Source organism: Uloborus diversus, chromosome 4, assembly GCF_026930045.1.
Source record: "Uloborus diversus isolate 005 chromosome 4, Udiv.v.3.1, whole genome shotgun sequence".
NCBI lineage: Eukaryota > Metazoa > Arthropoda > Arachnida > Araneae > Uloboridae > Uloborus > Uloborus diversus.
Window position 1 is genome coordinate 172566689 of NC_072734.1, and position 14301 is coordinate 172580989.

A 14301-nucleotide genomic window follows, 5' to 3' on the forward strand; every position below is an offset into this window, starting at 1 on the left:
CTAAATTGCATAAAACATCAATTATAACATTACTTAAATGTTTTTTAAACTGTTTTATTAATCATGAATTTTTGGGATTATGATTTTTAATTATGGAACTTTATAATAGCGATTAATCTTTGTTAATAAAATATAATCTTTGTTAATCTTTGTTAATTAAATTTTATCCATACAGCAACTGTTAACTAGCGAAAGATTGCAAAATAGATTCTGGTCATAATAATTACTTTAAAATAATTAATAATAATTAGAGATAAATATTTAGATTTATTCGTTTTTAATTCTTTTTAAAGTTTACTATGTTTTTAGAAGAAATTGGAAATTATCGGGATTTATGAAATTAACATTGTTTGAATAATTAAGTTAATATGGAAAAAGTGTACGTATGTTATACAATAAACACTCATTCAAAATCACTATGTCACTGAAATTGGATTTAACTATTAATTTTCTTCTTAAATGTTTATTTTTGTAGAAAATACTAGAAGTTTCACACTTTGCTAGTACTTAACAGTAAATTCATTTACAATTTACATCTAATAGGAACTTCGAGAGCTTTTATCATAAATTGTATTTTAAACTGAAACATATCTGCATAGCTAAATTACTCTTTACATAGTTACATTACCATTTTTTAGAAAAAAGATATTGATTATAAAACGTTGTTCATAGCTACTTTTACTAATCTAATTGACTGACTCTAATTTAGGTATTTTGTTCAAAATTTAATTAACAAAGAAACTATGTAGCTTGGGGGGGGGGGGGTAATTTGCTTTTGAAATAGAATCAGTGTAAATCGACGACATTGTTTTTAGAAAACCCGATTTTAAGTCATAAAACTTTCTTTTTTTTTTACAATTTTTATGATAGTGATTATGAATGGGTGTACACACAAGTTACATCTGCAGGACTCATCGAAAACAATTCATATTCTGGTAATGGAGAAACTTTATTGTGTTAAAAAAATTTAAAATCAGTCAAGTAGAATTCCAATAAAAATATAGTGTTTAAAATTACGCATCAGCTTTTTTTTTCATATATTTCCCTCTTTTTTTCATAATAAATTCAAAAAAGGTTTCATTATGACTACACTTTAAAAGCTTTTGTTAATTTTAAAATGTATTATTTAAATTTAAAAAAAAACTAAAAATATTTACTACCCCCCCACCTCCATATAAGAACATTATATTTATTTTTATATGTACATTTCTGCGCTATATGTGAATTACTTCTCTATAAGTGCATGATATTTATTAATATTTATGTATGCACATTATTTTTCTACTTTTCTATACGTGCATAATATTTATACTTATTATTTCTATGTGTAAATTCAATGCTCAAATCTTTAGACTTAATTTAAAAAAAAAAATCGTTTTAGATGAGCTCTGCAACACAAATAAGCACTTCAACAATACAAGATAGTCTGATGTCAAAAATACATGATGTAAAATTGGTGAAGATGACCGGGAGTTGTAAAGGCAGACATGTCATGCATGGTGGGTCGAGAAGAGAGCAAAAGTGAGAAAAAGCGAGCGAGAAAAAGAATGAATGAGTAGTTCGAGCAGGACATGCAGAGCAGTAAACTGAAGTGAGCATGCTGAGGGTGGAGCAGTGAAGAGATATAAAATGTGCGGCAAGGCAGACGACATAGTGCGATAAAGAAATGATGAGGTGACAGGTAGGACTCCATCAAAGTGGCAAGATCAGTTAAGATTTAGATTTGCTTTAAGTTAATGTATGCCTAGCTTATTTTTAATGTGCTATTGAAATTACTTTATTGCCCTATTTCTTGGTTTTGTATTTTGATGACAACGATAAAGCATTGAGCAATATATTTTTTTTCTCAGCCTTTATTAGTAATTAAAAATTGCCTTTCTTTAATAAATTTACTTTCAATTTTTGTCTACATATTATACTAATTTTGTAAACTTAATTTTGAGTGAAATCCTACCGAGGTCTCTAGCTATGCTTGTAAGTTTGCAAAACACATGTATTGCACATGTTAACTATTTATTAGGAATAAATTTGAACAATACATTTTTTCCACAGCCTTTAACAAATTTTCAATATTGCATCTCCTAAATGTCTATATGGAGTACGTGATTTTTTAAATATAATTATGAGTGACATCCGACCTAGGTGTTTATCTATGTTTGTAAGTTTGCAAAACACATTAACTCGTGGGTAAACCATTTATTAGGATTAAGTTAGTGCGAAAAACATTTTTTAAATCTAGTTTTTCAATGCCAATAATTTAACTGTCAAATCTTCTGTCTGTTGACGTCTTCGGTTTTTTCTATTTTTTATTTTTTTTGTTTTGTAAAAGATAAGGTAAAAATATTTTTTTAAAATTTATATTAATGCTAACTGAAAAGAAAACATACTTCGCACATTTGCATATTTCCTCAACAATTTTCAATTCATAAATAGAAAATATAGCAATTCACTAGAAAAAAAATGTTCATGACAAAATAATAGTTTTTCGCTCATAAAGTTGCTTCGATTTTGTGTGGGCGATCGCTAGAGTGAATTTTAAGTAGTATCTAATATTGAAATGTTTTTCCTTAAAAAAATTGTCTTTTCATCTTTTTTATTTAGTTTTTTTCTGGTGTTTTCAATGTTAAGAGTTTTAGTGGGTTTGAAAGAATTTTTTTAAAGTTATTTACTTTGGAAAATCTATTTCCATATTACATATTAATTCACTGAACTTCCTGATTTCAATTAAAAACTGCTATTTTCAATTAAAAACGGCATCTCTATAAACTTTTATGCAAAGCTCTTTTGTTTTTTGAAACGGCATTGATTTTCAGTCTTCGTTTCTTCGCTAATATGTGGAACGGAGCCATCTAAAAAAAAGCAAATATTATTTTATTAACTAAGTCGATTTTTTTTACAATGTTTTTATTTTAAATGGGCATATAAATCAACCTATAAAATTTGAATTCATAAAAAAGTGATACAGAAATATATCTGCTTACCTATTAAGGTATTTTATTATTTGTGAATTAAATTTACATAGAAATAATATTTTCCACTTCTATATGTTTTACTGTTTTGTAACTAAATATAAATAAGTTACATTTCCAATCACGAATTTCATAACAGAATAAATCATGATTCCTTTGTTAATGCTAAAAAAATATATTTTCCAAAAAAAAAACCTTTCTTATCCTGCTTTTATGCAAATGAATGGGACATGCAGTTTCAGTGTGATCTTGGAAAACCAGCACTTTGTTTTTATATCGTTATTCTAACCTTCTATCTACTGAAACTATTTCTAAGGCTACTAAATTTCTACTAAAAATTGATGAAACATAATAGATTACAAAGATATACTTTATCTGGCTCTTTTGGCTACGTATTTAAAGCACTTCATTTCGTCGTATGTTTATCAATGTAAATTTGAACAATGAATATTATTTGTTTTGAACCCTGAAATGTTTATGAAGTATAAAACTTAAAATTTCGTAACCTTTTGTAATCAAGAGATCCTTTTAGATTTTAATCTTCAAAATGTCTTCTGAAATTTTCATTGATATTAATCGCATTTTTTGATGCAGTATAAGATATTGGGGGTTTAGCATCATAAAACTAAATAGAAATTTAGCAAAAATTAATTTTGTGAAAAATCTGTATCTTGATTCATTACATGTGGAACTTAAAAGCACGCACGGTGTAGGTGCTGTACTGCTGTTTATTTGACCCATATAATTATTATAATTTTTTTTATTGGCGGGGGGGGGGACTTTTTTTAGTGTTCAACATCTCATTACGTAAAAAAGCACTATAAAAGCTTTTTCTACAATTTCTCAAATATAACGTTTAATGCTAGTTGGTTGCTATTTTGCAGTTAACGAAAAAGTGTGCTATTTTATTGATCACATTATTTTAAAAAGGCAATACTAAATGCACTAACCATAAGTGTAATTTTTTTTTACTTGCATAGTTTATTTCATTTTTTGCCTAGCATATTTATTTATAAGATCATTTCCGTACCTTGTTTGAGGATTATTATTTTAAGAAGTTTTAGGAAGAAGTTCCCCAGAAGTAAGGATACTACATATTGATTTCAAAGTTTTACAAGTAATTTTCATTACAATTTTGGGCCATTCCAAGTTGTTTTAAATCAGGAATGAGCTTTCAGTAATTTATCGGAGAGCGCAAATACATCCATTAAATGATGTATAAGAAAATCGAAATTTTGTCACATTAGCTATTAAAAGCATTACGGATTTTTTGTTTTAATCATTTTCTTTTTTCCTCAAATAATGCTGGAACATTTATGGAAGTTGAACTTATTTTTTTACTCTCATGCAGTTTTTAAGTAACTAACTCGATAACTACATCTTTCTTATGCTTTAATCATGCAAAATTTTCGTACTACGCTTCTATAATAATGCTTTATTATTTTCAAGTACTCTAGTGTCAAGTTCTTCATCATCTACATAGCATCCTTTGAGCGGTTCGTATCTGCATTTAGCCCTAACATGCAACCATGCCTAGTATTTCGTGAATCCCTGTAGTTTTACTGTCAAGATACTTTTTTTTTTTACTTTAGCTGGTTTGCAAAAGGCTAAAATAAACTAGGATGCCACCATGCAGTTGATAACGATAGGGCCGGATTATGCTTAGCAAAGAGGATAAAATAAGTTGACATTTTTTTTGACACTTTTTAAATGAAGTAGTTGTCATGAAATGTTCAAACTCTAAGTAACTACTCATCATTTGCTTGGCAGTAAAATGATACTTTCAACGTAGTTTATCCTCCAATTGAGCTGTTGTATCCATTATTTCAAACTTACCAATTTTAACCAGATATTTGAAATTATTTGTTGGTTCTTTTCGTCCTATAAGAGGGGAAACGAAAAAAAGAATATAAAGAAGAGAATCATTCCAAACACACAAACTTTTTTTTTGTATCAAGCACACAGTTGCTCTTGTGCAGGCCTGAAAATAAGGAACGCAAAAAATTATAAATAAACAGGGGGAAGTGGAGAATTGGGTTCTCAATAGGAGATAACTAAAGTAACAGCTGGTTCTATAGACTAGCAGAGTCGATGGAGGAGACTATTTTATTGGAAAAAATGCGGAAGTAATATCATATACTACTCGGAATTTCAGATACGTCACTCGACAATACATGATTTTAGAATTGTTTCTCGAAACTGATTTTAAAAGACTCTGCTATTGGTGGATTTTTAAAAATAGAAACATATCTTTTTATTGAAACGAGTCGTGTTTCGTTATTTATTTGATCATTACAGTAGATTCTGAAATAGTTTATCTCGGTATTTATCAGTTTTCTTAACATTTTGGTAATTTAAAACACTGGCGTTGTACATTCCACGAAAATTATGAAAAATGATGAGGATAATTATTAAGTTATAAATCTTCTATTAATATAACTACATTGTGTTAATAAAAGTTCAAATTCAAGTAAATATGTCTGTTACATTTTGCCAAAGATATAAATAATGTTTTAGAAGATCGAAGAGCATGATAGTTAATTTTTTTTTTTTTTTTAATTTTATTTTAGATAAGATATAATTTTTGGTTAAAAAGTTGTTTTTGGAGTGTATAAGATTTTCTAGCCCCTTAAATATTTTCAGGGAAAAATATCCATTGTAATGAAAAATTCTCATAAAATGCTTGAAATATAGGTTTGCACTTCAGAAACATATGGTTCTAATTTAAGGATTGCGATACAATCACTTAAAAAAGTAACTAAAAAACAAAAGAAAGGAAAACTGTTTAGTACGGCAAATGTTTTAAATATGAGTGATTTTTTAGCTAATTGAACACATCTCTGTAATTCCCCGTGATTAAATCTTGCAAAAAGGACAAAGTTATCATATTTTTCTAAAATTTGTGATTATTATTCTACTTTCAAACTGATTATATTGCGCTACATTTTTTTTTTCATTATATGCAGCATTTTTTAAGCAAATGATATCAGGAATGACTGCTTTCCTCTCTCTTTTAAAACATCATTTTGTATTTATAATCCAGTTGTTGTTTACATTTTGGTTTTGTATTTAAGTATTCCTTTAGCAAACAAACTAATTTTATCAATTTATTCAGCAGTTAATAGTATAGGTTTCTTTAGCAGATTTTCATTACTTTTCATTTAGTAAACTTAGAATTACTAATATTTAGTAGTTTTAGAATTACTATTTATTTAGTAGTTTTTGAATTACTATTATTTACTAGTTTTAGAATTACTGTTATTTGCTAGTTTTAGAATTACTGTTATTTAGTAGTTTTAGAATTACTAGTCATTTAGTAGTTTTAGAATTACTATTTATTTGGTAGTTTTAGAATTACTAGTCATTTAGTAGTTTTAGAATTACTATTTATTTGGTAGTTTTAGAATTACTATTATTTAGTAGTTTTAGAATTACTATTATTTAGTAGTTTTAGAATTACTATTATGTAGTAGTTTTGGAACTACTATAATTTATTAATTTTAGAATTACTGTTATTTATTAGTTTTACAATTACTATTTTTAGTAGTTTTGGAATTACTATTGTTTAGTAGTTAACCATTATTATTATTTTTCTTATATTCCCTAGTAGATATGTGCAAAATTGTGTCCCTTAATACATTATTATTATTTGACACCAATTGAGAAACTTTCAAAATGTTAAACACCGTGATGTAATGTTGCTTAATATCTTGCCAGCATAAGTGTCACTATTATTATATTTCTCATCTATTGATTTTGTTTTGTAAAACACTCAACGTAGCATCTCAGGTATATATGCCGTGACCAAACTCTAGTTTCTATTTTTAAAAACTTTTAACACATAGTAAAAATAACACTTATCTACATCAAATAAAAGTTTATTAAAGTAACATAAAACAAAAATGTTTACATAATCTCCTTCGCCCACTCTGCATACATATAATAGTGAGAGCGTTTCGGGATCAGGTTTGGTTCTTTCGCTTTTTGCTAAGAATTCTGTCGCCTTTTTTATTTTTTATTTTTTTTGTGTTTTCACTTTTTAAAATGAAACCACTTACCAGATTTAACCAAACGTTTGTCACTATAATTTGATTCTTTTCATCCTGAAGGTGCAAAGAGAAAACAAGAAAAAAGTATCAAAAACATTCAAAGAAGAAGAAAAAAAGATATGTGCAATTTTTTTCTTCTTTGCTGCAAAATAGAACAAAAAAACTGTCTTCCGTTCTCTTCTCATTATCCAAAAAAGTTACAAAAAGATATTTCAACTACTTAAGGGTATTTTTCAAAATAAATGTCTTAAAAATATTGGATACTTTTAAAGAAGGAACGATCTTAGAGTAAGAACACTAATTTTCTGTTATTTTATAATTTACTTATTTATTTAGTTTCTTTTATACAAAGTTCTTACCACGGGAGATAAATATAAAATTTTTAGGAACAATAAGTCTTTAAATCATCAAGTATACTATGGATACAGAAAAAAATATATTTTTTAAAGAAACTCACACGACACATTAAATATACAAAAAATATAAAATTTGAAAAAATACAAATTTAAGGGAAAAAAGGGGGTAAAGATTAAAATTAAGAGGAAAAATTTAAAATCCAACTCTTTATTAAATCTGAAAAGTCAGCATTTCTTTTCTCTGAATGACTTTCAACAAAGTAGCTAAGTTTTATTTTCTTTTAATGATCATTAAAACTAAACTGAAGAAAAAAATATAATAAAATAAGTATTAGTTTAATTGAACAAAAATAAACAAAAAAGCGAAATAACTAGTTTAAAAAAAGAAATTAATGAATTGTAAAAAAAAAAATCATAGAACTATAAACATAATAATTGAAATGAAATACTCATTTGATTCGTACTACAATAATTCAGCAAATTTTAACCACAACATAAAATACATGGCACAAATAATTTTGATTGAAAAAAAAAGTCATTCAAAATTACTTGGAAAATAGTTTAGAAGGCAATAATAATAACATCGACATTTTCAATAACTCAAAACACAGAAAAACAAGCATTGGAAAAAGTTAAACCCATTTTCCTCATCACACAGTAAAGTAAGCAATAGTGAAACTCAAATATATTTTTCTCAACAAACAAAACAAATTATATGTTTATTAAAATGATGAAACAACGTGAATAAAATAAAAAAAAATGTCAAGAAATGTTTGAATTCAGTTTCAACTGGATTTACTTTGTTTATTTTTCATTTTATTTATATTTTAGAACAAAGCAGCTCTAATGATGTTTCATTTATTTATTTTTTATCAATGGAAATAGAAGCATGTACCTTAATTGAAGAATTGGTATAAAATCATCAATAATACCACACATGAATATTAATAAACAATAGAAGATATTACAAATCATTTATATAAGATAATCAATTTTTAATGCTTTGAGCAAGTATAGTACCAAAAATACGCTATAAGTACTCTTAACTTTCTTTGTTTCGTTAACAATATTAAACTTAAAGTGAAGTAGTTGCTAAATGTTTTTACTGATTGCCTCATATGCTATTATTATGGCATAAGCGATTTGACATATGCTATTATTCAAAAAAAAAAAAAAAAAAAAAGAAAGAAAGAAAAAGAAAAAGGAAAACAGGAAAACTTTCATGTACACAATGTCAAAGTTTATCATGATTTTTTAAAAATGTTTTCTATACAAGGAGACTTTTTGTATTTATATTCCACAAAAAAAATCTTGCAAGCTAATTTCTTCTTGCTTACTTCTAAATACTCTAAAGTGTTGAAAATTTTGTAGCTTCATAGAAGGACATATATGCCCATCACTGCAGAATTGAACATAACTGTTATGATGCAATGGACAACAAAATAAATACTGCATTGTTTTCCCTTTAAATCTGTACCAACATCTGCTATCCTTCATATCCAATATTAATCCTCTACACTACCGTAATTATTTATGACGAATTTTAATACCTCAGGTATCTTTATGGATTTTTTACTTCCTTTTGCAAAAAAGGAAGTATTGTAGTCGTAAAAATTTTTTATTCAAAAATCGGCCTTAATTTCCATTTTGCTCATCTCCGAATGAATTTTGAGTTTATTTTTCAACCCGACCACACGTGGATATATGCCTAAGAACGTAGAGACACCCGAAATATCCATTTTGACGATCCTCGAGTTAATTACAACGGCTTTTCTCGTGACGTCCGTATGTATGTATGTATGTCGCATAACTCAAGAACGGAATGTCCTAGAAAGTTGAAATTTGGTACGTAGACTCCTAGTGGGGTCTAGTTGTGCACCTTCTTTTTTGGTTGCATTCGGATGTTCCAAAGGGTGTCTTTTGCTCCTTTTTGGGGGGGAATCATTGTTAATTTTTATGTAAACTCAAGTGGTGTTATAATTTGGCGGACACTAGGCGATATATCGCCAGTCTTTTGGTCACCAAGTTTTGTCGCCAACTTGGCGACAAATTTGGCGATTTTTTTTAAAAATCTGGTTTCAATTTGTCCACTGGTGATATCAAGAGAGTAAATTATTGAATTACATTAAAACTGCCAATAATGAGAAAATGACATTAAATTGGCGTAAAAGGAAGTCATGTTATGCACACATTAGCTCGTTTTTTTCTATGAATACAAGTTTTAAAATGATTTATATTCAATGATGTTCCCATCAATTTTTTTGAGGGTTTGCTCCCAGTAATCCATTACGCACAATATGTGCATGCGAGTATATACATAATACGTTATAATATGAAAAATATTGAAGTTTAAGGGTATACGCTATACGTCTAAAAATGTTAGAGGGCATACGGCATATATGGAGTTATACCCAATGGAAACACCACTGGTTATATTTTTATTGTTTGCATGTTAGTCATTCATAAAGTAAATTTCAGTTGCTATTCGTGATTTAAAATCATAGAACACGTTTTATACACCGCAATTTTAGGATATTTCTGTGTTATGAAAAGTTTAGATTAATCATTTAAATACCTATCTTAGACAGTTTTTCTATTGATGTTAAAAAAACTAAATAATTTATTTTTTAACCGTTTTATTTGATATTTTATCACTACAAGTAAACTGTTTTCATTTACTTCGAGTATCATAAAAAAAACCCCTTGAAAATCGGTAGTGAAAAAGCATTAAAACATTCCAAATCGTTGAAAAGTTTATTTATGAAGAATATTTTCGGCATTAAATGGACGTAACTTCACATTTATATCTTACCTCGATCAAAATATTTTGTACTTAATAGCTGATGCGTTTTAAACATTTCTTGATTTTATTTTTATGGAGATTTTTAAAAGCTTATTCAAGAGCTATCTGAAAATAGTGTAAGTTTTCAACACTAAATGTACTAACACTGTTATATTTAAAATTTATTTCGCAAGCAAACAATTTTTGACTTATTTTTCACATAGAAAAAGAAAAGTAATATTAAGACAGTCTTAATTTTTCAATCTTCTACAATTATTACGATTCGAAATAACTTATTTGTGTGCTACGCAAAGTAGATATGCTTTTTCTTTGTAGAAATTTGTTTAATTTATAGTTTTTGGGGTCTGTTGAAAAAAACTTTGTCAGCGTTACGAGAAAAAAAAAACAAGCAAAAGTAAATATTTCTATTGGAATGTGTTTTTTCAATGAACTAAATAGAAATTATTTGTAAAAAAAAGTAAATTAGACCCTAATATTAAATGAAATAGCTAGCAAGATGTTGAATGGTTATTAAAAAACGAACTCTTAAAAGTCCATTTTTTGTAGACTTTGATATATTACTTGTTTTACGTTAGAAAAAGTTCTGAATATACCTCACGTACTCTGTTGTTAGGAAACTAGTAAAAATGCTGAAAATATTATAATTATACGAAATAACAATTTTAGACAACAGTTTAACGGAACCTATGATCAAACGAAACTTATAGCTTGAAACAACTCATTTTACGCATTTTATTTAAAAAATTTTCAAAGAACCTCCACAACAAAGTTTACTTCGAAAAATTGTCTACATTAGCTTCGTGTCCTCAGTTTGAACAAAACAACAGAAATGGAAAAGAAATAACAGAAATACTAACAGCACAATAATGACAATAATTTATGATGTTAGTTTAATTTGTGTCGAACTAAACTTATGACTATTCCTCTACTTTTCTTTTCCACATTTTCTGAGTATCGGAAAATCTTCGCGAACGGGAAAAATAGTATGAGAGGTATTGCTTTTTAACTCAATTATTCAGAACCACCCTCTCTTACAGTGACATTAATTCAGAATGCGAAACGAATGTTCTAATATGATGAATCAATATAGGTTCATTCTTGTGGACTATTACTTTAATGTAACTGTAAAAATGGAATTCATTTTTTTCTTCCTATCTTTTTCTGTCCTTTCTATCCTTTTCTGCTTCCCAAGTCTCATGGGCTCTTGATTGATGACTGAAAAAATGACTGTGCTGAGTTAAGGAAAGGGTAAAATTTGCTCATCTCTCTTTTTCGTCCCTCCATCTTTTATTCTTATTCCTTCTTAACCGCCATTTATTTCTTCCGTTGCACTACATTCTCTCCTCAGCTTTTTGCTGCTTTGGTGACAGCTTCGAACGATATCATTGGAGAATGAAATTTATTTTTTTGACAATCGATGATTATTTAGGACAAGACAAAGGAAATTGTGTTTATAGCAGATATATCACGAATAAAAAGATAAGTCGAATTTTTCACTAAATTGTAATTAGGCTAAGAAAATTACTTTTTGTGAAAATAGGAGTAAACTTTATATGTAAGGTAAGAAATAACAACGTCGAAAAGCAAAAATTGTAGATTACTCCAGAAACGTGTTTCAGCGTTAGAAGGAATGCCAATGCAAAAGAAATGAGCTTACGAATGAAACAACATCCGACAAAAGCTTTGTCGGATGTCTTTTCATCCGACGGTTTTATCGGATCACTTTCGTTGGATATATTTTCATCCAAAAGCTCATTTCTTTTGAATTGGCCTTCCTTGTAACGACGAAACACGTGTCTGCAAAAAACTGCAATTTGTTCTATTTAACGCTGTTATTTCTTATTTTACTTTTTACACACAAATGTATTGATTCAACTTTAGCTTTAATTGTACACGATTGGCTGTAAATTAGCCTCAGATTTATTGTTTTTTTGAGTAACTGAAATTTTTCTATTACAGTCTGAGTAAAAACTTTAAGTCCCGTGCACTTTTTTGAGAAATTGGACATACCTTAATCTTAGGATCAAAAAATCATATGAGTGATAATTATTAACCTTAAATACAAGTAAAAAAGACAAAAAAAATGTAATTGTAAGTGTTTCATTATCAGAAAATATTACAGATCAATATTTGAACCTGAGTAAAATCTTTAAGAACAACATAGAAAAAAGCATATGAGGACAAAAATTCAAATATTTATAAGCTTGTGTGGGAGCCATTCCTTTAAATTACATCAAATATTCTTGTTTTCATGAATGAAGCTAGTTTTTGATAAAATTCGGGATGTATTTTTTACCATTCATCTTCGATGGTAGATTTCAGCTCTATTCATGAAGTAAAATGTCTCTCTTTTGCTTAAACTCTTCTTGCTAAGTCACCCAATAAGTTCTCTATTGGGTTAAGATCTGGAGACTTAGATGGTCAGTTTAAAGTTTCAACATTGTTTACTTGGAGCCTATTTTTTGCACTGTTACTCGAATGGATAGACGCATTGTTTTGCTGATATTTTTAATTTTCTCTAGCAATAAATTCAGCATTTGGTAGAAGATGACTTGGGAGGACATTTTGATATGGTTGTGAGTTCATTTTACCTGAAACAAACGCAACTGAGCACACACCATTGTAAGCAAAGCACTCTCAAGTTGTGACAGAGCCTCCATCTATTTGGCGCTTGTAGAATATTTATTTTTCTTTTCGTAAATCATGCCAATAGTACTTCCGTCCGTTTGATCCGTCCAAACTCCACTTCTTTCGTTAGAAAAAATTATTTGTATTCATTGGTTATCCCAGGTCATGATTTCCTAGCTAAAGTTGAAACGCTCTATATTGTGCATTTTCAATAAATGAGATTAAGCAATTTTGCAGCATTAATAAAATTGCCACACCTTTTAATTGTGTTTACATATCGTTTTTGACAAACATTTAAACCTGTCGTCTGAATAAGTTTCCTAGTTGAGTACTTTTCAGGCAATGTATTAATTTCCAAACTCTTCTTTCATGACGCGAGGACAAAGCTTTAAGTTTTCCCGGGTTTTCTTTTTACCCTTGTGTTTAAATCAAACAAAAATGTTGACTTCAGTCTTCGATCTTCCTATTTTTTTGCTATAGTACGCCTACTTATCCTTGTTGAAGAAAAAGCTTCAATCTGCCCTCTTTCTTGAACAGTTAACTTTTTACCTTACGATATCGTCACAATTAGGACAAAAACTTTGAAGAAATTAATCACAAAACTGCAAGTTGAAGGGTTTCCACAATCTTGTTAACTGAGGTGCCATTTATTACTGTATAAGTACTTGCAGTTTTTAAAAATACTAGTGGCCTTAAAGTTTTCACTCAAGCTGAAATGCAAACTTTGAATAAACCATTTCTTTTCTGGTTATTGCATGCTTTACAAATCCTGTATGTTGCGGTATTTCTTACCTATGAACGTTAATAATTAATAATACAATAATATTAAAATCCCTTTAATTTCATTTTCCTTTTTTCAAAGAAAATTATACTGGCCTTAAAGTTTTTACTCAGGCTGTAATGATACAAATGCAGGCAAAATGATTTTCAGTTTATTGAAACGAGTTATTGCTTTAAAAAAAATAATATGCATTACACTATTAGGTAACACTAAAAACTAGTGTTCTATGGCCGGCACGAACCTTTCTTCTAACTATTTCGTACAAATGTTTGGATATTACGTACAATCACAACTACAAAGTTTTGCTAGTTGTAAGAGCAGAATCAATAGGAAAAATTGATTATTCTTTTAATGGTTGTGTTTATATACTAACATTAATCACTAATTTATTTGTAAGGAAATATAATACGACCCTAGAGGAAAACTTTAAATTATTGAGCTTTATCCGATGGGGGGTCTAGTCATTTGTAAACAAGAAAATCAAAACTAATCTGATTAAAAGCTTAAAATGCACTTTAAAATTTTCTCCTGAGGTCTAAAAGTGTTCCATAATACTCATAAAAATTCGGTCTTTTGGTTGGCACCAATATTCTATATGTGGAGGAAGTATAACGAAAACCTCTAAAAGAACTCTACTTGGAACTTTGTATAGTAGTTACCGTAATTTACGTCCTAATAAGACGACTATTCACGAAATCCTTGCATAATTCCTAAC

General features: G+C 28.3%; 1 protein-coding gene across 1 annotated transcript in view; it reads right to left on the bottom strand.

The window, feature by feature from the left end:
• The window catches only part of LOC129221000 (neuronal acetylcholine receptor subunit alpha-7-like), a 141132-nt gene that overhangs the window by 107731 nt on the left and 19100 nt on the right, over positions 1-14301 (bottom strand). Inside the window, exons 2-3 of the mRNA XM_054855436.1 lie at positions 7028-7072; positions 4806-4850 (exon numbers count right to left, since the gene is read on the bottom strand). Coding sequence (XP_054711411.1) covers positions 4806-4850; positions 7028-7072 — 90 coding nt within the window. The remainder of the gene's footprint in view (positions 1-4805; positions 4851-7027; positions 7073-14301) is intronic.